The following is a 23,909-nucleotide window of genomic DNA, read 5'->3' as shown; positions in this document are numbered from 1 at the left end:
TTTAATCAGTCGGTAACTTTTTTTTTTTTTCTTCCTTCACCCATAAGTGGCCCAGACTCAGACTCCACATCCCTGCCTTCAACCGGCAAGCCACCATACCGCCATCACTACTTCATAGTGCCTCTTGTGGAGTTCCTTGTCTTTTTCAAATGCCAGTTTGCTGCCGCCATCCACAGAAAAACAATTTTTATTCTGTATACAAACTTGGTACTTTAAGTCAAAGGGGCTATTTGAAAAAGTCAAGCTCTCCATGCCCAAATTCAGCCCCTCGGCTGCGATTAACGTCCCTTAGTCCTGAGGGACATCAGTCTCATTGAAGGAGCTGGGTATGGGGCGTAAAGAGCTGGACCTCTTCTGTTAGTTTTTGACTTGAAGAACCTAATCGCAATGCCCCTACCTCCATTTCAAGAAATCTATAATAATTTGCTGATTGAGGTGTCCCTTGTGCCACCAAATGAATGGAGTGCCTGGTCACGCATTTGGGGCTCCTCCATTTAAGAGTACAGCATGCTATCTCATTGAGAATGAATGGAACAGCAGCATGCATGCTCCACTTTGTCCATTCCATTCAGACCAGCTTTATACAAACTCCTCCCTCTTCCTGCTAATATCGAATACTGAAAGGAGAGAGAGGAAGAACAGAGACCAGATGAGGCCAGGAGTGTTGTGCTTTAGAATGTGTGACAGAAGCAGCAGAACAGCCGCCTGGTATACAGGTATTACAGACTCTACAGCAACAGCATGGTAGGAAATCTTGTAATGCATATTCCTTAGAGAGTTGGTTTATTTTCACTTGGGCAATCGAACAATGAAATTAAGTTAAGTTTCCATGTGACTTATATACATGTGATGAAGCCCTAAGCGTCATGCGTTTTTTGTTTCTTTTTTTTTTTTTCCCTCGAAAATAATTGTTAAGCAATCTGGAGTGCGACAGAAATGGTAGTGTAAGCATATCTGTGTGAGAAGAGCGAAGCACTTTGGTTATCACTGTCCTGATATGACTCTTCTGTTACTGTGAGATGGCTGATGTTTGCAATAAAAATAAAATCTCAATTTTTTTTTTTTTTTCTACCAAGTTTATGGGTGATTGTGGAGTTTAATTTGAAATTTTGTGTTTGCTTAAACCTGGTGGATTCCATTGACTATAAAGGGGCCTTTCGGGTGTCTGTTTTACAACTGAAAGCGGCTGGGGAAAAAGCCCATGGATGGTGCTGGATGTTTTTGTCCGCTGATTACAGGTGGACATTGCAACAGAGTCTTCTATGAAGACTCCAACACTAATGTGAACGTAGCTACGGTATGATCAATTTAATTCAGTGTATAATAGGCTGTTTTCATGTTGTATCTCTTCCGTGTGAAGGTTTTATGTATTCTTCCATCTACAGTCATATGTGAATTTTTTTTTTCTTGGTTTTAGGCTGGGTTCACATTTGTGTCAGAGACTGGCACAGATCCACCTGCAAACCCAACTCTTTCATCCAGTTAAACAGAATGGACAACCGATGGAACCCATTATAATAGTATATTCTAGTCAATGAGGTCCCTCAGGCCCCGTTTTGTCCGTCATAGGACAGACTCGTTTTTCCATTTTTGTGGCAAACCAGAAGAACGGAAATAACTACTCAGGTGTGATTATATGAGCGAGTACTATTCGAAACTCCCGTTTCGAATAGCACGCACCCATAGGAATGAATGGGCACAGTCAGCACGCAGGGGATTAAGTGGCTGGCTGCCGGCAACGTCTGTGTGCCGCCCGCTTCCATTCACTCCTATGGGTACGTGCTATTCGAAACGGACGATTTGAATAGTACTCGCTCATCTCTATAACCTAATTTTTCTTTCTCCTTACTATATTTGGATTATCTTCCATGGGAGAGCAGCACCATTGAGATTATTTTTGTCTCTTGGAGTTCTAATTATTATTATTTTTTTAAATCCTATTTTGGAATATGCTAAAGAGAGCCTGCAAACATACAGGGAACCAGTAGGGGGCATTATATGTCTCTAGTCTAAATACTAGTCAAAATCTTTCAGCCTGTTTGCGGCCACTTTCTCTTTTCTGTACTGGTGTTTTTTCGTTCATATAAAGTTGTGTATTGTTTCTTTATTACATTCTCAGGAGTCACCATGAGATCACATTAAACAAGTGAAAAGAATTTTCAGATAGAAAGAAATAACTAAAGTAATAATTGAGATATATATATATATATATATATATATATATATATATATATACTGTATATAGCAGGTATGTAATGACAGAAAAAAAATACAGATTTTTTTTTTTAAGGAGGATTATAAAAGGGGGTCCCAGTACCTGCCCCCCTCGCTGAGACGTTCAATTTCTCCAAGGCCTTGTGCAAAACAGAATACTAAAAATTTCCATTTTGTGTTGCCACTTTCAGGATAATGAAAGCCTATTGGTGTATTCAATGTATACAGTCAATAACATTAAAAAGACAAGACAATGGCTTGATTTTTAACGTCTCTCAGACTTTCATATGAGTGACATATCAGTGGGATGGGTAAAAAAAACCCAAAACACTGAAATTCATCTGCTTTTTTAACGGACGGATGACAAACGGACACCAAAAGTGGTCAGATGGCCAGGAAATAGATTAGAATATGTGAAATGGCCATTAAAGGCCATTTCCTCTAACAGCTTTTATTGTAACGTTTGTGTGCAAGCAGCTTTAGGGCTCGTTCACACGTGGGCAAGGAGGCAGATTTTGACAGCGGATTTCGCCACAATGGCGGTCTATGGAGACCGCTAGTGTTCTTTTTTCCGCTATCGGCATGTTGCTGATAGCGGAAAAAAGAAGCGAGCTGCCCTTTCTTCAGCCACGGTTTCCGCCTGGTGGCAGCAACCTCTGGTGTCGGCCCATTCATTTGAGCCGACTTCGGAGGGCCAGTCGTGGCAGGCGGGTTTTGACTCCCGGTGCCAAAATCCACCCCCCACCCCCGGCCCCCGTGTGAACTAGCCCTAAGAGGTTATATAGACACGGGTTGGGTTATCTTTATGAGATGGCCCCTTTTTAAAGTGTATTCCTAATTTCAATGTACAAAAGTTTTGTGCATTGATTTAATGTGTGGCTCCTGTCTTTTCGTATATGTTAGATTTCTACACAACCAGTGGACTTTACTGGAAGAACCTTCACATATTAAAAATAGGCGTCCTTGGATTTGCAGTGAACTTGGGAACCTTGGCTCCCCTTCCTGAGGCCGTCGTTTCATGCATTGTCTGATTAGACTTAGAAACAGGAAATGGTAACACTTCTATTTAATGGCAAACAATGCTCCAAAACCTCTGATTACTTCTTTGTAATCGTCTCGGGGCAGGCACTACAGCCTCGGGCTCGGACAGTTCAGGTTGGCACTTACCCCATTGTTTGAAATATATGATGCAAGGAAAAATCCTTCAAGCGATTTACTAGTAATATCTGTTTCTGAAGCGACTTGATTTTCTATCTAGAAATAGACTAAGGCTGGGTTCACATCTGCATTATATGACTGTTCAGGGATTCCGTCCCCCATTCAGCTTGAGAAATGTGGAGAGACACGTCCTGCTCTTTTCTCTCCGCATTTTACAGGCACAGACCCCATTATAGTCTATGGAGTCCGCAGGTTTCCATTGGTAACCGCTTTTTAAGCCGATTGGGTTTCCATTTTATGGGTCCCCAAGCAGACCTGAGAACCTAAACCCCGATGCAGGTGTGAACCTTGTATAAGAATAGGTTCACATTAGCAATCGTGGACTATGTCCCCCACTCCCCTTACAATATGCAGAAAGAAAAGTCCTGCAAGCATCTCTCATCCCTTATTTCAGGTGGAAATCTAATGGACCCCATTATAGTCCATGGGGTCTGTGAGTAACTGCTTTTGAAGTGGATAGGGTTACTACCCCAAATGAACCTGAAGAACAGAAACCCAAATGCTAGTGTGAACTTAGTACTAGGGTTAGTTCAGACTAGTTATACTTTGCTCTGATCTGTCACAGGATAACTGCATTGTGTAAGCTGATGGCTGGTCAGGTAATGGAGGGGGTGTACATCTCACCCAGACTACTAAGGTGGGTGAGATGAGAAAACTCCAGGAATGTTTGTTCTCAGCAGATAACTTTCATCTGTTGAGCATTTTGGTAAATGCTCAGTACTGGGCTGGATTTTTAGGAATGACAGGTAGGATTGGTAGTGGGACCTGTCATTCCACCCCTCCTCCAGTCCACACTTTGAGGATGTTCCGGTAGCGACTCAGCTGCAGAGAGTCTGCTCATCAAGGGAGCTTAAGAAGCCAGCTCCAGCAGCAACACTTTGGCAGAGCTTGGCTGGAGAGCCAACAGGAAGGTCAGACCATTAGAGCTGTCCTGGTTGATGCGACCTACTGTTGAGTCTGCTATTCTAGGTGAGGTAACCTATTCTATGTTTAGTTAGAGCCTAGCCGGGCAGGGATTTATTTTTGCATTGTTTCCTTTTGTTGCTGCACTATATTTTTGAGTGAAAATAAACTCTACCTTTGTTTTGGACTAAAGAAACTGGACTTTTGTGTCTATGCCACCTCACCTAGCAACCCCAGACCCTGACAAATGATACAGGTGAAGCCTCCCTCTCAGAGATCCATCTGATTTTACCCCAATATAGGAAACTTGACTACAGCTTTTGGATAGAATAAAAACTCCTGCATGCAGAACTTATCCTCTATTACAAAAGTAAACAAACAAACCATACAGAAGACAGTCAGTGGGAATTGGCCAAGACATAGGGGGCTCCTTTTTAATGTTCTTTGCTGTCTTCCTATGACTGTATTAACAGTAGCCCAAGACTACGGTATCATCTGGCAGCGTTCCTGTCTATGTTGAAAAGGAGGATGCTTTTCACCACTCGTTTTATCCCCTGTGGTGATTTTTAGCTTTTGCGTCGCAAGGTTGAATACCGTGATGAACCCGTAGCAAAAATTTGACCAGCTGTATGGTCGAAACTTGTGTGTGTGTGTGTGTGTGTGTGTGTATATATATATATATATATATATATATATATATATATATATATATATATATATATATATATATATATTTTATTTATTTATTTTTTCTTTAGTGTAGGAAAATGGTTTGTTTAAATCCCATTCAGTACGATGACACAGAATATTGCAGTGGGTTACACCCTAGTGATCACTGCCCCTGGCTGGTTATGGGCTCCATATCGCCTATTTTAGATCTGCAGCAAATGCCTGTTGTTTAAAGATCATTTACATGGCTGCCTGTGTGTGTGTATTTAATTTAATAATATATATAAATAAATATATATACACATATATATATATATATATATATATATATATATATATATATATCTCAAAGGTATTGAAGCAGGCACCATGGTAGTAAAGAATATGCATATAATGAGATTATAAATCCTCGTGGGCCGGGCTCTCTAGGGCTTGTAAGTGTTTGTGGGCAGGCTATACCTCCAATATTCTATCTAAAGAGGACCTTTCACCATATCTGGGCACAGGCAGTGTTATATACCGCCAGAAAGCTGACAGTGCGCTGAATTCAGCGCACTGTCGGCTTTCCCGATCCGTGCCCGGTGTAAAGCGCTATCGGTCCCGGTACCGTAGCGCTTTACAGTCAGAAGGGCGTTTCTGACCATTAGCAAGAGACGTCCTTCTGCCTCGCGGCGCCAATCGCGCTGTGCAGTGGAGCGGGGAGGAACGCCCCCTCCCTCTCCTGATAATGCTAGTCTACGGACAAGCTGTGTGAGCAGAGGGAGGGGGCGTTCCTCCCTGCTCCACAGCACAGCGCGATTGGCGCCGCGAGGCAGAAGGACGTCTCTGGCTAATGGTCAGAAACGCCCTTCTGACCATAAAAGAGCTACGGTACCGGACCGTAAGCTCTTCATACCGGGCACGGATCGGGAAAGCCGACAGTGCGCTGAATTCAGCGCACTGTCAGCTTTCTGGCAGTATATAACACTGCCTGTGCCCAGATATGGTGAAAGGTCCTCTTTAAATAAATCACCAAATTATAAACACATTTTCTGTTTAAGCTCATTATATAAAAAAAAAAAAAAAAAAAACCTTTAAAGATGTATGACATGGCGCCACCTTGTGTTCAGTCAGTCAATAGCACCACGTAGCCACTGAGCGGAGTTTTGGTGGCCACATGCTCAGTCACTCTTCACAGCCAAATGTTTGACACAGTTCTAGCATCCTGTACACTGATTCCTCTACTCTAGTTTGTATATAGAAGAAATAATTTAATTTTTCTTTTTTTTTCCATTTCAGTGCCAATAAGATTAGAAGATGACAACAGAAGAGGTGGTTGTGGTCGCCAAGTTTGACTACGTGGCCCAGCAAGATCAGGAGCTAGACATCAAGAAGAATGAGCGCCTCCTCCTTTTGGATGACTCAAAATCCTGGTGGCGTGTCCGCAACTCCATGAACAAGACTGGCTTTGTACCTTCCAACTATGTAGAAAGAAAAAACAGCGCTCGAAAAGCCTCCATAGTTAAAAATTTAAAGGACACTTTGGGTAAGTCCTCTCATGGGCTGTGCATTGTCTAATGAGCTTTTTAGAAATGTGTGATCACAGGATGGAGCAAAAGCACTGAGATCCACAGAGAGCTTTAGCTCTGAGCCACGATCCACTTGTATCAGACATTATTATGCTTTGTGATGATGTAATGCACTGTCATAGTGTTATGTTATAATATGTGATGGGAAGATATTCTCCAGAGGAGTTTGTGGCCAGCCATACAGCCAGTCAGATGAATGGCTGAGTGTTATATTGTTAATGATTGACCAGGTCCTCCAGGATGAGAACGACTTTTTGCTACTAATATTCTCCTATGGTTAAAGAGGTTGACCCAGATTCAGGCAAAATAGATGCTGATGACCTACCTAGCCACAGAATATGTCATCAGTATTAGATTAATCGTGGTGCCTGTACTGATCAGCTCTTTTGGCAGCCAGAATATGGCTGGAATCAGCTCTCTACTCTCTATTGAAGTAGATAGGAGCACAGCTGCACTTCCCTATATTCTACTGTGCACGGCCTCCGGCCCCGGGCACTGTGCACGGCCTCCGGCCCCGGGCTCTGTGCACGGCCTCCGGCCCCGGGCTCTGTGCACGGCCTCCGGCCCCGGGCTCTGTGCACGGCCTCCGGCCCCGGGCTCTGTGCACGGCCTCCGGCCCCGGGCTCTGTGCACGGCCTCCGGCCCCGGGCTCTGTGCACGGCCTCCGGCCCCGGGCTCTGTGCACGGCCTCCGGCCCCGGGCTCTGTGCACGGCCTCCGGCCCCATATACTGCAGTGATGCTACTGATTTCATTCCCTTCTATAGAAGCGGAGTTGCAGCCGAAATAGCTGATCATTGCAGGATGTCGGATCCCGTCATGAAGATGACCTTCCCTTCCCCCATAGGATATATGGATGGAGCTTAGTTTGAGACTTGGAGGACTAAAACCTCAGGTAATGCTGAGAGGTGAAATGATGCAAGGCCTGTGTCATCTGTAATGTAGAGTCCTGGCAGTGCATTCTTATGAGACTTTCCCTAGGCATTGTTACATAATCTCTAAATATAGAACATTTATGAGAAGATTGATATTTTGTTGTCTTCTTCCTGTAAGGTGATTTTTTTATTTATTTTTTTGTGCTTTATATCTCATTTTAACGGCAACATTGATTTTTAAATACCAAATGTTTTCCATGGGTCTGTAATGAGGAAGGAGGGGATACTCTGAAAAAGAAATGCTCTGCAACGTGCATCGCTATTACTTTTAATAAAATGACACCATGCTGGGACCTGAAGGATTCCATTATAAGACTTCAGAATCCTCCGGCTTTGTTTCTATCCATCATTGGACTGATCCATCACAGCTTGAACTAAGTTTATCTCGTTCTGTGGTAGAAATGAAAAATTGAATTCCTAACGCAAGTGTCAACCTGGCCTAAAGTGGGAGAGACTAAGCAAAGTCGTTCCATTGTCTGTAGAGGGTGGACATGTTCATGACGGGTCTCGTTATGTCAGATGCCTATTTATGGCTTGGTAGAAAACCTGGGTATACACAGATAAAAACCTGTCGGTAGAGCCCCATGTACACTGTTAGTTTGTTTTTTAATTTGGTTGTTTGATTTCATCATGCCTGATCCCTGTTTTTGGACAGATAAGCCGCCATCAGTAGCTTAATCCATACTTGGCATGGACAGTGGAGGACGATCAGGAGAGAGAACACGTTCTTATTTGAATGACAATGTCTATGTTTACCTATGTATCCCATACACAAGAACACTCTGCTTGGTTGAGTGTGATTGTCCTGATGGGAGAATGTCTGTAACAGACTCTGTGACGTCCTTAAAAGCAAAAACACTACCTGAATTTTCATGAAAAGTTGAATTATGTGCAGGATCTTGCTGGGCAGTCTGTTCTGTGGCTATATAAATCTTCATCGTGGTGTCCTGGCCACTTTTCTGCTCCTAATAGCCCCATTATGGCTGCAGAACATTTTACAATTCTCTCTCAGGCTGAGAGCCTGTCCAGTAAGGAGCAGTCTGCCTCCTAAATGTAAAATAGCAAAGAAATTGTTGAGAAAAGCCCAGGAGAATATAAGATCTGTGGACACTGAATATCAAATCCTGGTTACGCAGCTAAAAAGATTCCTGGGACCTAAAAGAGAAAACCAAGCACCGTAAGGAAACCAGTTTGTTTACATGCATTCAGCTATAACACAGCTAGTCAGAAATAATTATACTCATGTGAGAAACTTCTTAGCGGTATAGAAGTTTGGAAACCTCCCCTCTCCATTTGCTGGGTGAAGAAAACCGAGCCTCTCACTCCTGCACTCATTATACCCGTCTTGCTTTTCAAGATATCTATGGATGGACCTTCTTTAGTAACATGGAGAGAACAGCAACTTATCTAGAAAGAAGAAACCTAGTGGGAGCTTCTTTAGAGATGTTTTTTTCTTCATTAGAAAACAGTACCATTTCTAAGATGACACTGACTAATCCCACCAAAAATGCTGGGCTTGACAGTCATGCATCTATATAGGTATGGCCACCCTAACTCTATACACACAGATAAAAGTAATTCCCTGGTCTCTGGGGAGGGGGATTTTCTTCGTCACTTTTTGTAGTGATGAACTTGTAGAGACTGTAGTAACCCATGACATTTCTCTTTCAAATGATTCCTCTTTAATATAGGGAATATAATGTTTATAGGAACAAATAGTTTTTCTTCTTTTGTAGACCTATATCTAAGGAACCGGTATAAAACGTGAGATGGATCCTTCAAGTAATTGTTCTCAGTTCTTACTCCTACAGGACCACTCCTTTGGTGGCCAAGCTGTGGGAATCCCAGCTTTTATACCCCTATCTACTCATACTATTATAATATTATAGACCAAATAAGAAAATTATATGACTTGGATCCTGCGGCTATAAATATAACGTGTTGTGACATGGTTGTGTTCTGTAATTTTACGTTCTTCTGATTTGCGAAAACATTTCACTTGTTATACAAGTTTGGGTCATGTCCTCACCTAAATAGCATGAGAGCAACAGTTTTTGCTTTTCCCTTCTCTGTCCTTTTTGATGGTTGAGTGTAAGTAACCAAATTACGTCACGTGGAGATGCTTGAATGGTAGTAAGTCCTTCCAAGGCTGCTTTTCTACGTCTTTGCATTGACCCATGTGTCCCATGTGTACTTTGATCACTATTAGCCAAGCAGTACAATATTTTTTTTTTCTAAGCTGAGTGGATCTATTTCTATAGTATCTGTCCTTATACAGGGCACAATAGTTTGCCAGATCTGCGTAAAATTTTTTTATGTTACCTTTGTCCAATGGGCTTTATGTTTAGGCATCTGCTCAGGCTTTCCATCCAAGTATTCTGTGTAAAGATATTATACATATGAAGGGGTCATCTATTTGTGAATATATATTTGTAGTAGGGCTGGGCGGTTTTGACATTTGACATTAATCAAAATCACTATTAATCATGGATTTTACCTCAATTGCGATTAATGGTGATTATTTAGATCGTGCCCCCTTTAAAGTATGAGAACGTGTTCGTGAGGTTAGCCTGGCAGTTTCGATCAAACCGAAACTGGTATTATACTCTGGGATCTGAAGAGATCTATATACTTACTATATATATATATATAGTAAGTGGAACCCCAGGGTAGGTAATCAAACATAACACAGTGTTACTCTCCTCTCCTGTGCTTCAACGTGACTATCTGCTCTCTTCAGGTCTTTTATGTCTGTCTGCAGTCCCTGATGTTAGGCAAGTGTCACAATGTTGACGTGACCGTTGAGGTCCAAACGCAGGCCTCCGCAGTCCCCGACATCATGCAGAAGACCACTAGAGAAAAGGGAGTCATTCTGGAGCCCAGGAGAGTTGAGTAATGCTGTGTTTGATCACCTCCTCTGGGCCTTTGCTTATTATACTCTGGGATCTGAAGAGAGTTTCAGTTCAGACGTGTTGTGTCCGAACAAAACAGCAGGTGGAACCTCATAAAAATTGAAATTACTGAAATGTGACAACGTTACATTTAGTTTCAGATATTTTTCGTTTAATTTCCTAGCCCTAATTTCTAATACTTTTATACGGGATGCTTATACCATTTACAAAATAGATTAATGACCCCCGTCTATATATATATATATATATATATATATATATATATATATATATATATATATATATATATATATATATATATATATATACTGTGTGTATATATATATATATATATATATATATATATATATATATATATATATATATGTATGTATGTATGTCCTAATACTTTGCTCCAAAACATTTCCCTAGGGTTCTCAGTGCCCACTCTTGCTGCAGTTGAATCTTGGTGAATTGGAGTAGGTTTGTGTAATTGTTGCTTTTTCTTATCCTCACCAGTTTCCCCTGCAATTGTCAAGAAACTATAATTATCTAAAAATTATCCTTCATTAACAGGCTTAGGAATTTCCTATGGCTAGACGTCGGTCGTACTTAAACCCAAACAGGTTTCGCGCTTTCTGTTCTTGATGTTTTATCTAACCCGGTGGTCACGTTTTTACACAAACAAAAGACTAAGGGAGAGATTTACTAAAAGTGTCATTGCAATAGGACCCCTGAGTGTTTGTTAGGGGCTACAGTGCCTTGGGTTATGGACGGGCAGATTTACTTGTAGGTTGCTTTACATTATGCAGAATGGCGTTGCTGGTCTCCGTTTTAAGCCTGGCATACAGTTACATCAGCTTGACATTGTGGGAACAGCAGCCATGCCTGTATATTCACCACAGATGTACTTTAAAGTATAACTAAAGTTTGGGAGAACTTTTGATTTCCTGGCAGTCTTTATCATTGATACATATTGTAATATACTTTATTAACACATTTGCCTCCTTTCTGTGAAATCCTGCTTTTTTTCCATTTTGAGAGCCGTCTCTGCCTCTCACTGACTGTTACTGTGTACAGTGAATTATATCCAGAGATATCACTGGTTGAAAACAGTCGGGATTGGGATTTTTATATCATACAACCTTAGTATCGTATGAAAGAATAGAATCTCCTCTTTCATATGACATAAAAAACCAAGTTTGTGTGTTTTATAATGTCCAAGATATGTGTTTGAAGCTCCTTCACTAGTACAGCAGTTTAGCAGTGAAATGAGCATGTGAATTTGTCGCAATCGCCAGCCAAGCGTTTTTGTATGTATCCTGAGACCATTGTAACTAGAGGAACCTCTTTCTAGATGTTATCATATATTGCATATCAAAATACAGCCTTGGGTTCTCTTCATATTGCATGTCTAAACAGAGGAGAAATTTCTTATGCAAAATGAGTGTTCTCTGGCATAGGAAATTTCTCCAGCGTTTAGACCTACAATGTGAACTCAAGAACAGAACTCAATGCTGTATTTTAATATGCAACATATGATAAACAGATACCGAGTTCCCTCTGTTCACGTAGCGAATTATATGCTGTGGAACATATGCATAGTGTCATTTATAGGCTAATAAAGGTCATATATTTACTCCATGCACCTTTTGCTTAGCAATTGCAAAATGGTCATAGAGAAGTGATATTGTGGTATACATTTGGCACATTGGGCTTCCTTGTGGCAATCCTACACCACAATCCCCGTTCTATTCCTCACTCACCACATTGTACGAATGTGGATGGATCAGGCCGAGGTGGTGATGCCTCCGTACAACATATATGTCGTGATCTCCATTCTGGCTTATGCGCATGTACCTGATGCAGTTGCCAGTCAGTTCCATTATTAAGACTAGCGTATAAATGGCTTTACCTCTGGGGTCAGAACTTTGGAATATATTGGGATAAGCAATTGGAATAAAATGGTCCAGTTTTCAGGTACAATACTATATATGCTAAAGGTCGGTTTCAGATGATCATATAACAGATATACACTCACCGGCCACTTTATTAGGTACACCTGTCCAACTGCTCGTTAACACTTAATTTCTAATCAGCCAATCACATGGCGGCAACTCAGTGCATTTAGGCATGTAGAAATGGTCAAGACAATCTCCTGCAGTTCAAACCGAGCATCAGTATGGGGAAGAAAGGTGATTTGAGTGCCTTTGAACGTGGCATAGTTGTTGGTGCCAGAAGGGCTGGTCTGAGTATTTCAGAAACTGCTGATCTACTGGGATTTTCACGCACAACCATCTCTAGGCTTTACAGAGAATGGTCCGAAAAAGAAAAAACATCCAGTGAGCGGCATTTCTGTGGGCGGAAATGCGTTGTTGATGCCAGAGGTCAGAGGAGAATGGCCAGACTGGTTCGAGCTGATAGAAAGGCAACAGTGACTCAAATAGCCACCCGTTACAACCAAGGTAGCCAGAAGAGCATCTCTGAATGCCGCACAGTACGTCGAACTTTGAGGCAGGTGGGCTACAGCAGCAGAAGACCACACCGGGTGCCACTCCTTTCAGCTAAGAACAGGAAACTGAGGCTACAATTTGCACAAGCTCATCGAAATTGGACAATTGAAGATTGGAAAAACGTTGCCTGGTCTGATGACTCTCGATTTCTGCTGCGACATTCGGATGGTAGGGTCAGAATTTGGCGTCAACAACATGAAATCATGGATCCATTGTGCCTTGTATCAACGGTTCAGGCTGGTGGTGGTGGTGTCATGGTGTGGGGAATATTTTCTTGGCACTCTTTGGGCCCCTTGGTACCAATTGAGCATCGTTGCAACGCCAAAGCCTACCTGAGTATTGTTGCTGACCATGTCCATCCCTTTATGACCACAATGTACCCAACATCTGATGGCTACTTTCAGCAGGATAATGCGCCATGTCATAAAGCTGGAATCATCTCAGACTGGTTTCTTGAACATGACAATGAGTTCACTGTACTCCAATGGCCTCCACAGTCACCAGATCTCAATCCAATAGAGCATCTTTGGGATGTGGTGGAACGGGAGATTCGCATCATGGATGTGCAGCCGACAAATCTGCGGCAACTGTGTGATGCCATCATGTCAATATGGACCAAAATCTCTGAGGAATGCTTCCAGCACCTTGTTGAATCTATGCCACGAAGAATTGAGGCAGTTCTGAAGGCAAAAGGGGGTCCAACCTGTTACTAGCATGGTGTACCTAATAAAGTGGCCGGTGAGTGTATTTGGGCACACATATTATGGCCACAAACCCCAGCCTCAGCAGAGTTCTTATAACCTGGACAGACAACGTCTTGGATCCCTATAATGCTGCTACCCCAGGTCATTAGAGCCACGGTTGGGCCTGCATTTGCAGCTATTATGTTGGCACATAAATGTGCCCACAGTATACCGTATATACTCTAGTATAAACCGAATTTTTAAGCACAATTTTTGTGCTGAAAAAGCCCCCCTCGGCTTATACTCGGGTCAAGCAAAAAAAAAAAAAAAAAAAAAAAAATTTTTGGGGGGTGGTGGTGGTGGGGTCTATGACCAGCCGCAATAGTAATGTATAGAATCTCCCATAGAATAGTGGAAAAAAAAAAAAAGCTTTAAGAAAAGCTAATACAGTATAATAAAAGTAGAAAATGACTGTGACACACATACACATTAGGTATCCCTGTGTCTGACTGCCCGGTCTACTGAATATAGGGTATCTGCAGTGCTCCTGTTCCGTCGGAAGGGGTTAATAGGAGCACTGCAGATACCCTATATTCAGCCAGACTGAATTCCAAGTGAGAGGAAAAAAAAAACAATCCTCAAGCTCAGGGAAGCGGCAGACAGACAACCAAAACACCCCCTCCCCTTCCCCAGCACCCAGCAACTACTGCACCCAAAAACCATTTTAATTTTTGAAATTTCCCAGTAGCTGCTGCATCCCCCCCCCCCTTCCTCGGCTTATACTCGAGTCAATAAGTTTTCCCAGTTTTTTGTGGTAAAATTAGGGGCCTCGGCTTATACTCGAGTATATACGGTAACTGCAACTGGACAAAAATGCAGTAAAAATTGTTATTACTGGCAAATGAGATTCCTTACAAGACTTCTTAAAGACATTTTGTCTTACCTTTTGCTTGAAATGACATTAGCATGTGTCTCTTTGCATAAAAACAAAGTATGTAATAAGGAAGCGAAGAGGTAACAAGGAAGTCGGCAGCAAAAATAATGACCTTTTACAGTAACGTGACTTATTTTTGGCATATTGTATCTTACTGCCCAAGGCACATGGCGTCCATAGGAGGTAGTGATTAGCTATTGTAATGGGGTAGCCTATACCAGCTAATTATCAGTCATTAGTATGCAGGACCGTCTCCATAGTAACCTCACGGAAAGTTAACTTCTCTGTATTAAGCACCATAACAATACTACGGCTGGCGTACATGAGCAGGTTTTGTTGAGAAGTTTTTAAATTTAGGTTTTTGGTTTTTTTTTTTAAATTATTTATTTAGCTTTTGGATTCTGGAAAAGGGGGAGAAGCCAATTTACCAATTGAGGTGGAAATTTCGTAGCTAGTTTTGTTAGATGAAAACAACAAAAACGTACTCTGAGGATCAGAGCAATGGACTTGAATCTGATAGTTACCCTCCCATCTGTATCGGTTCCCATTCACTGTAATGTAAAAAACATAATGGACACTTTCTTCTGTCTTATTTGTTTACTTTTCACACGGAAGAAAAGTTCCGGCAGGTATCACTTTCTTACCGTTAGAAAAGTAAGCATATATGATGGAAGAAAACTTCAGTCATGTTTTTTTACATTACAGTGAATGCGAACAAACACAAGCAGAGGGGCCCGGTCCACTCCATCGCATTTACTCGGGTACTCTGATCCTTTGACAGATGAGACCAATGGTCTTCACTAATAGTAGTGTGAACCCAGCCTTATATGGATGCTACTCTCCTTACCTTCATGTGCCAGGGCTTCCCTAGACCTCCTGCTGGTCTCTATGTGCTGGTCTTACTGATGGTGTGTCATACGACTGATACAACCAATGCAGTCGTCCTTGGAGCAGGAAGAATAATGACCAGCTGGGAACCAGGGAAGGCTTGGTACAGCTGTGGCAGAAGATTGATGGGGAGAGTACGGTATATATGTATATATTTCATTCATGTATTTTGGAATCCTTGATGGCTAAGGCCCTAGTCACATCTGCATTTGGGGAGTCCACTTGCGGCCCCCCCCCAAATGGAAACCTATCTGCATAAAAAAATCAGTTGCCTAAGGAAATCTGCGGACTCCATAGACTATAATGGGGTCTGTGTGGTTTCTACTCTGTTTCCGCACAAAAAATGTGGAGAGAAGTGCTGCTTGCAGGACTTTTTTCCCTGCATATTTCATGTGAATAGGTGAACGGAATGGCCCAAACGCAGTTGTGAACTGGGCCCGAAGTCTTTGATATGGTGCTAATTCCATAGAATTGGCTGTATTAAATTTTGACCCATGTGAATTCAACCTAAAGCTAGTTTCAGGTAAGCCTAATACAGACTGTACTAACGTCAGACCTACTTAGCCGGCCACAGGTCATAAGGCCTGAACTGACAGCGTCATAGATAACCCTGTATTACACGTGTATGAAACTGACCCATAGCAAAGCTGAAAGTTACACCCAGAAGTGCCCGACAGGTAAGGAGGAGTTATATGACTCATTCATAGCAATGGCAGCCCAAACAGAAACCTCGAGTATCAGAACCCCGTACCTGTAGTCTAGTCCCTACAGACTTAGTCATCCATCTATATCTAGACGTCACCAGCAGATACTGTTAGCAACAAAGTGAATCACAGACTATTGTTATCGAATACTTCACGGTCCCACCACATGCCAGCTGTGTGCCTGGTTGACTTCATGTAAAGGAGTCCTGTACAATAGCATTACTATACCATTACAGGCATTGTGGAAGCCGGGCTTGACTTTGACTGATCTGCTCCTTCCCCCTGGCCATAGGCCTCCAGGTTATCTGCAGGTTTACACAAGTCCCCCTCCAGTCTGTAGTTGCATAGCTCCTAGGGGTCAGCAACTTGTGACCTTGTGTCTCCTCTAACCCCCCCAATATCCTTTTTTTTTTTCTCAAGTTGAACACTTGTGGTATATAATAGCTGGGCCGCTCAATAGGCTTTACTTTTAACCCCTTCTGTGACCTCTTCTTGGTTCCAGTTCTCCAAGGTATACTAAAAATAGTTTACATATAATAGTACGTTTCTTAAGATTGTCTCCTACAGGACTACGAGTCCCATCGTTGTTTGAGATAATGTGGGTTTCCTTCTTAGACATGTATATTGATACTTAGTACACAGTACAAAGCTTCAGGAATCTTTCACACGCTCTTAAGAATGTGTACTTCTGTTTCTGTAACATTGTTTTACTATGTTACTTTATTTTTAGATCCTTTCAATCACAAAGTCCAGGCTCTAGAAACCGGTCCAAGGAATGTCACCATACAGGAGCGTCCTATAACAATGACGTTCTGCCTGCATTGGTATCTATAGGGTTAATTCCGAGGTAGGATAGTCCAGAGAATTCTGTGTTTCCGTAGGAAGGGCCAGGTCATGTGACGACTGTTCTCCCCCACCCCAGGGCCAGGAAGTTTTAGGCTGTGCTCCAGAGAGGAGAGAACTTTCAGAGCGAGAGAGCAGGCACTGAGGACAGCATGGATATCCCAAACTTCTTCAAACACTGGTTCAGTAAGTAGCTCTCGAGAGCCATGGACTCCACCTTCACGGTGGTCGCGACGCACTTGTATCCTGCGGACAACTTGCTTCTTTCTTCGTGACTATGTAGTGTCCCTCCTCCAAGGCTGAGATGTCACCCTTGAGGCGACATGCTTCAGCGCAGGTGGAGTGCCCTATCCAAACCTGGCTTGTGCCCTACGAAAGGTGGAATTTTGGCTCTAATATTAGGCTATCGACAGGTTATTTTTTACTGCTAATTGAAAAGACGGTAACTAAAGAGTTAAAGTCGTTCACGCTGAAACTATTCAGGTCGTTAACGCTTGGTGTGTTCTCATGCATTTGCCAGGTCTGTCGAATGATCTAATACTTTAGGATGACAGCTGCTGTCACTTAGAATATATGGATGTAGCAGAGCTGACTGTGTTGCTTAGCGCTTTGAGTCGCTCAGCAGTTCTGATACGATTTGCGTGTGATATGACGCCAGGGGGATCTGGCACTTGTTTATTTCCCGCTGCTTGGCTGAACACTTGTGGTGTTTGGGAAATTGGACAAGATCATTGGATGGAAAATAAGTCCTAGGCTTCTCCATTATGACTTTGGGCGTTTCGGATCTTCAAGCAAATAAATGTTTGCACGCCAGAGCTCGGTGGCCCTTGAAATGCCTTCACCTGTAGATGGCGGTAGTGAATCTCCTCCTTTGTGTTGTCACCAGAGGTGTAACTTCAAGCTCCTAGGCCCCAATGCAGAATCTGTAATGGGGGCATTTATAATAGTTGAATATTTTATGGGGCCCCTCTCAAGGTCCAGTGCCTGCTGGCGACTGCTACCTCTGGAACTCTACCCTTCCATTAACTACCAGGTAGCGACTGACTTTTAATCCACATAAAACTTTAGGATAGGCCGATTGTTGATTTTAAGGGACAGGTTAGACCCCCCTCAAGACCCAAAGGTACAAAAACGACAAACGTTTAGGCCTCAGCAGACACGTACTATGGACCTGGACCCTGAGTCATCCAGGGCTAATGTTGTGACTGTGATATCATCGTGTGCCAGATGACAAACCCCACTCTGCTACATTGCAGGAAGACCAGTATGCTTTGTGTGTAGTTATACATTGAGGTATAGCGTTTCCTATTGTTATGTAACTTTTGCCAGGTGGTATTATGGTAGCGGTGTAAAGCACAGAGCAGTAACGCGTCCGGCCTATCTGCGGTATGTTTATTTCAGGCGGGAGACACGTCGGACAATGCTCGGTCACCAGGCTCCAGCAGACTTTGGCAAGTAGTCGTTCACAGGAAATAGATGTGAAGTCAAAGCTCCTGGCGGGATTAAGAGGCACAAAGAAGGGGTTAAGCAAGTTTTGCGTCTTTCTTTTTTGGGATTAAGAGCTTTCTGCTTCTTTCAGGTCACAGTAACACAAAGCTACCTTGAGCAACCAGATTAGTATTATTTCACATACGGCTCTGCTCCAGTGTACACGTTTCATGGTGGCAGATAAAATTTACAACATCATGAAATACTACCGCAGCTTCCGAGAATCTCCTAGTCACTACAGAGTCCTCGGCTTCACAGAATGGGGGCTGCTGGAAACAATGGAAAGTACCAGTGAGCTGGGGAAGCAGACTGGAAGTAATCTCTGCACTAAATAGGGGGTTTGTTTCACGTCCTGAAGAGCGATGGGACAACATAGTTATAAGAATACCAATTGTACCGGGTCTACGTTTACCCCAAATACACTGGCAGAGATTGATAACAAGTTATTGACCCCCATCTAAACTTTCTAATAGGCTTTGCCCACTTTACTAAGGCCCTTTCACAGAATCGCACCGTCCTTTTGCCAAATTTATCATTGATTTTCTGCAACAAAAATATATGCCTGCGCCTTGCTGGACTCCAATAGCATGTGGGTTTGTCAACATCTTAAAATGTGTCAGATTACTGACCTGCAGCAGGGGTCAGCGCAACCTTCTACACTCCAGCTGCTGTATAACTACAACTCCCAGCATGCTCCATTCAATTCTATGGGATTTATAAGAGCAGCAGAGCAACTATGCATGCTGGGAGTTGTAGTTTCACAACAGCTGCACTGGCAAAATTACTGACCCTTTAAGAAAACTAGGTTGGATAAAAGTTGAAGGGGTGTCTAGACTAAATGGGCAAACCCACTGCTGGAAGGGGTTATTGGAAAAACAAAAGGGAAGACGAGAGCTTCTACTTTTGGCGCTCCGTTCTGGTTGCATAACATCTATTCTCTCTACTACTGACATATCACTGATTTTGGACGTGACCTCTGAGGCCTGTGATTGGCTGCAGGGAGGGGGGGTCACAAAACTTTAGATCCGATTAAAACTGGCAGCAGACGTAATGGGGGATGTGATGCCAGAACGGAGAATTAGCAGTAGGCGAGCATGCAATCGGTCTTTACCTCTTGTGACCGTCGGTGAGTTTTCCGGTTAGCCTAGACAATCCCTTAAACTTAGAGGAGAGCGTCTAACTTAGAAAAAGATTAACCAAATCTATCACACAGCATGTGCCACGGTAGGTAAGTTGACGCCGAAATAACGAATAGACAGCATTAGTAATGTATTGATGGGTTTTGGGACACATGGTGAACCAGGAAAGAGCACATGGTGACAACGTGGTTTATCCCTTTAAAGCCTTCGTCCATAGATTTGCACAGTGAATGTGCTGATAGAGGGTTTTTTTTTCCTCTTTGTGTTGGTCCGTCATGAGCGCAAAAATATAACCAGTAGTAAAGAAGTGAGATAAATAAGTTGCAAGTAACAGATGAGAGGTTATCTTGGTAACAGGAAACATCTGTTGGCTGCAGGAAAGGAGTTACAATGTGGCATCACTCAGCTGGGACAATGAATGGTCCCCTGATTGAGATAGGACTCCATCATGATATCGTAGATTTCCTCCCTGATGGTCGGAGCATCAGCATGGAGTCATGGTTTAGTCATGATGAAGAAAGCCGTGGCAGCCTTTCAGAATACTAAGAATTTCTAAAGCAATGCAGGAAATGCAACTCGAATACGTGATCACTTGTGAAGAAACATTGTACCATTTCCAGTTTGGCAACTCAGCGATTGTCAGTGGCACCTGAACCTGAAAGACACCAGGGCACTACTTAACGTATATAGATCTGTATATCCTTCCCTTGACCGGTGCTTTTTGCCTTTTTTTTTCTACATAGACATGGTCAGGTCTCTCAATCCTAAGTATTCACAATGGAAGCACCAGGAGAGGTATCAAATAGTAATGGTGTGCCTACACATTAGTTGACCATCGGTTGAACCCAGTGGTTTCGGGGCAGACTGAATAATAGCTTTTTAGCTAATATCTAAGATGTCCAAGTCAGGAAATTCATTTTGCTTCAACCATGGGTAGCATTAGATCTCATCAGACTCTCCAAACATTGATACATAGTTACATAGTTGATGCGTTACTCCAATGCTTTGAGGAAAACCTAGTATGAGAATGAAACTGGAACAGGAGGAGAGTCATCCACTTCTCTTCACTCAACTTGATTGATGGGTCTCATCCTATACACAAATAGGGAGAGACCTGTCAATCTGGTCAAGCCGGGCAAGGAGAAGACTATGGACATCCACCCTGCAGCCTTGGATCTATATTTATTTTGGAGCGTTCACATACTTTCCTCACCACTTTATATCAGTAGAATGCATTTGCTATGCAAAATGCAGTGATTTATTTATTTTTTGCATATTCAAAAAAAACAAGGACTAATTTGCTTTGGACCTGTCTTATCCAAATCTATAACCTTTTCATTTTTTTCATGTACCCTCTGTGATGTCATTAAGAGAAACAATATAGTAGTCTTGCAGGTCTATCTTTTAATAGCTAACTAAAGTATCTGATATTACAAGGCAAGCTTCCGAGATCAATTGGGTGACTTCAGCAGGCATAGTATCCCAACACTCCCTTTTCTCTCAGTCCAATATCACTGTTGATAAGCAAATTTCTAAAACCACATAAGTATTAAAGTTTATTTGTTTAAAGAGTGTGTATATTTCAGACCTTACCGAAATCACACCAACAATCATTCTCCTTTGGAACTTTGTGGCCTGAGTTGGAGTATCGAGGTCTACTGCTTCCATGGTCATTACTCTGTATGCAAAAACATCTGAAGTCTGTGGTCAAAAGTCAAAGTTTTATACAAGGGTTGGAAGAACGCTTTGGCAAATTGTAGCCAAAAACACAAAACAATGGCAATTTAAATTCTTGCAGAGTTGAATGCAAGTTTAAAGGGATCTGTAGTTGCAAGAACTGTCAGACGTGCATTGTAGAAAGACTCATAGATTGCAAGCCCTTGTGGGCAGGGCCCTTTATCCCACTGTCTCAGTCGGTCACTGTTAGTATTAGATTTGTTTTGTATATTTTGTGTACTGTAGGTAAACCCTCAAATGCAAAGCACCATGGGATTAATGGTGCTATATAAATAATAATAATTATATCCATGGAGTTGCTGCAATAGCCAAATAAAGGAAAGCTTTGACTTTTGACCACAATTGTTTTTGCAGCAGATGTTTTGTGTATCTTTGCATGAAACCAAAATAGTAGACCCTGACAACTCAGGACAGACACCACTACAAGGCACACACCAACAATCGGTCTTCGTTGGAGTTCTGTCAAGTCTGACATCACACCTGTAGAACAAACAGATTTTCAGAACGGTACAAATAATAAAGTTTGTGAACCGTGATATAAGTAACGTGACTGAGATGAAAAATAATCTGTATTACGAGCAATGGCAGGTGTGTCAGGACTCTGAGAAATGTACACAGCAAATGAGCTGGAAACGCATAGAAGAGTCATGAGCTTCTCCTCACACTTTTTGGATGATTGATTTTCACCTCTCCCTATAACAAGTAGGAAGAGACCTGTCAATCTAGCCCAGCTGCGTGAGTAGAAGTCAATGGGTCGCCACACTGGTCTTTGTGCCTTCCTTTAAATTCGACTTTTTTTTTTCTCCCTTTCTGACTCCAGCGAGACTACTAAGCATAGAAGAGCAGGAAGTAAAATTATTTACTGGAATTTTTTCTACAAAAAAAATTCCATCCTGCTGTTTAACATTCTAAGTCATGATCTACAGGTAGACGTAAGATTTTTGCATTGTTAGAATTGTTGCCTATGTTTCAGTACTGGATGTTTCTGACAGGTTTTCAGCTCCAACATGAACAAGGAGGATTTATCTGAATACCTGAAATATCACATGTTCATCTAGTAGTAGATTGTGTCGACTGACTCGACCATTTTTAAGTCATATGCAGCAGGTTTTAGCTGCACGGAGAACTTGGTCTCATGATATAGTCTACTTCATTTGTTTTAAAAAAAAAAAAAAAAAAAAAAAGCCAGATTATTATACCGATCCTTTTTGCTTTAGAGGGAATTGTTTGCTGATATGTTGGAAAGATTTTGAATTATTAGATCAGTATGATGACAGGTTACTGCTAGAAAAATTAGCGCTAGAAAAATTAGTGCTAGAATAAATTGAGTTCAAAATAACAAAGAAAATTGGATAATTTTTTTCAGTATATAGAACCGTGAATTAATCCTTAATGTCATTTTGAGGTTTCTGTTCTGTATGGTCAGGAAGCTGATATCATGCATGATTTTTTTTTTTTGGGGGTGGGGGAGGAGGCAGTTCTTGGTGTAATTTTTTTTTAGAGTTGAAGCCTCCAAAGATTACAAAGAGTTGAAAAGTACCAGTATTTTCTTTTTAGCCATATATATTTGCCCGCTACTTCGTCCGCGTGCTGTCGCCTGCGCTGACCTGTGTATGCGTAGGCAATTGCTGCTGGCTATGATGCACCTGCGCCCGCATGCCGACTGTGTTGCATCTCAGTATATGCGCCGTGTACGCAGACGTGCCCTGGGCTCCCAACCCACCTAACGTGTGCGCCCCCTCCCCACTCCTGCTTTCTCCCCCTTGCGCCCCCCACCCCTGCGGCCCCACCATCATGCGCCCAGCCCTAACCCGTGCCAGATTCACCCAGCGCACTTAACGAATGTGCACACCTGATACCATGTGCAGTGGCTCACACATGTGGCATGGTCCCTACAGTCCGGACTGTTCCCCACCGCACACTCAGCAGAGGCCGATCACTACAGTCAGCCGCCGGAGTCACAGACCGGCCCAACTGATGGATGTGTCGGGTCCCGGAAAGCACAGCTGTGTGTGTCCTTCTCTCCGCCGGGTTGTGTAGACTCCATTTGCTGCCACACTTACACTCTCCTTAACTCCACCCACATAGTGTCGTGATCCAATTGGAGAACAGCTGAAGGGCCTGTGATGACGTCATCTTAGGTACTTCAGCCTACCGGGAACAGCATTTCAGCGTTAGCGGTTGCGCGGTGTGGCTACTTACCGGGCTAATACATAGCCTATGTTTCAATCCAGGGTCTGTATGTGCTAAATGTCAGGTCATTGTGTGCAGCTGTTGTCGCGTGATTGAGGAACAAACATACAAACACACACAAGTTATTATATTATATATATAGTAGGATAGGATTATAATAGTAGTAGGATAGGATTCCTGACTTTGATTCTGAAAGCTGCATCAGAAGGGCTTTATTCAAATATCTTTTAATTCAGTCAGATGACTTTGGTTTTATTTGGATATTTTATTCTATACAAATAAATTTATGGATGTTGTATAGTTTTTTTTAAATTTTATTAATTTTTAAGGCTTACATTATTTTATGCACAGATTTGGGAAGCTTATGATCAATGTCCTTGATCTTTTCTCT

General features: G+C 42.3%; 1 protein-coding gene across 2 annotated transcripts in view; it reads left to right on the top strand.

Moving 5' to 3' along the window:
• The window catches only part of NCK1 (NCK adaptor protein 1), an 80,758-nt gene that overhangs the window by 44,759 nt on the left and 12,090 nt on the right, over nucleotides 1–23,909 (top strand). The window contains exon 4 of one of the 2 annotated variants that reach the window (XM_075269059.1): nucleotides 6,283–6,529. In XM_075269059.1, coding sequence (XP_075125160.1) covers nucleotides 6,301–6,529 — 229 coding nt within the window. In that variant the 5' untranslated portion in view covers nucleotides 6,283–6,300. Of the gene's footprint in view, nucleotides 1–6,282; nucleotides 6,530–16,945; nucleotides 17,148–23,909 lie in introns of those variants that run through there. The other variant, XM_075269060.1, reaches the window with a different exon arrangement.

Source organism: Leptodactylus fuscus, chromosome 3 (genome assembly GCF_031893055.1).
Source record: "Leptodactylus fuscus isolate aLepFus1 chromosome 3, aLepFus1.hap2, whole genome shotgun sequence".
NCBI classification, from domain to species: Eukaryota; Metazoa; Chordata; class Amphibia; order Anura; family Leptodactylidae; genus Leptodactylus; species Leptodactylus fuscus.
The sequence above is the reverse complement of the archived record's forward strand: the minus strand, read 5'-3'. Positions and strand labels throughout refer to the sequence as shown.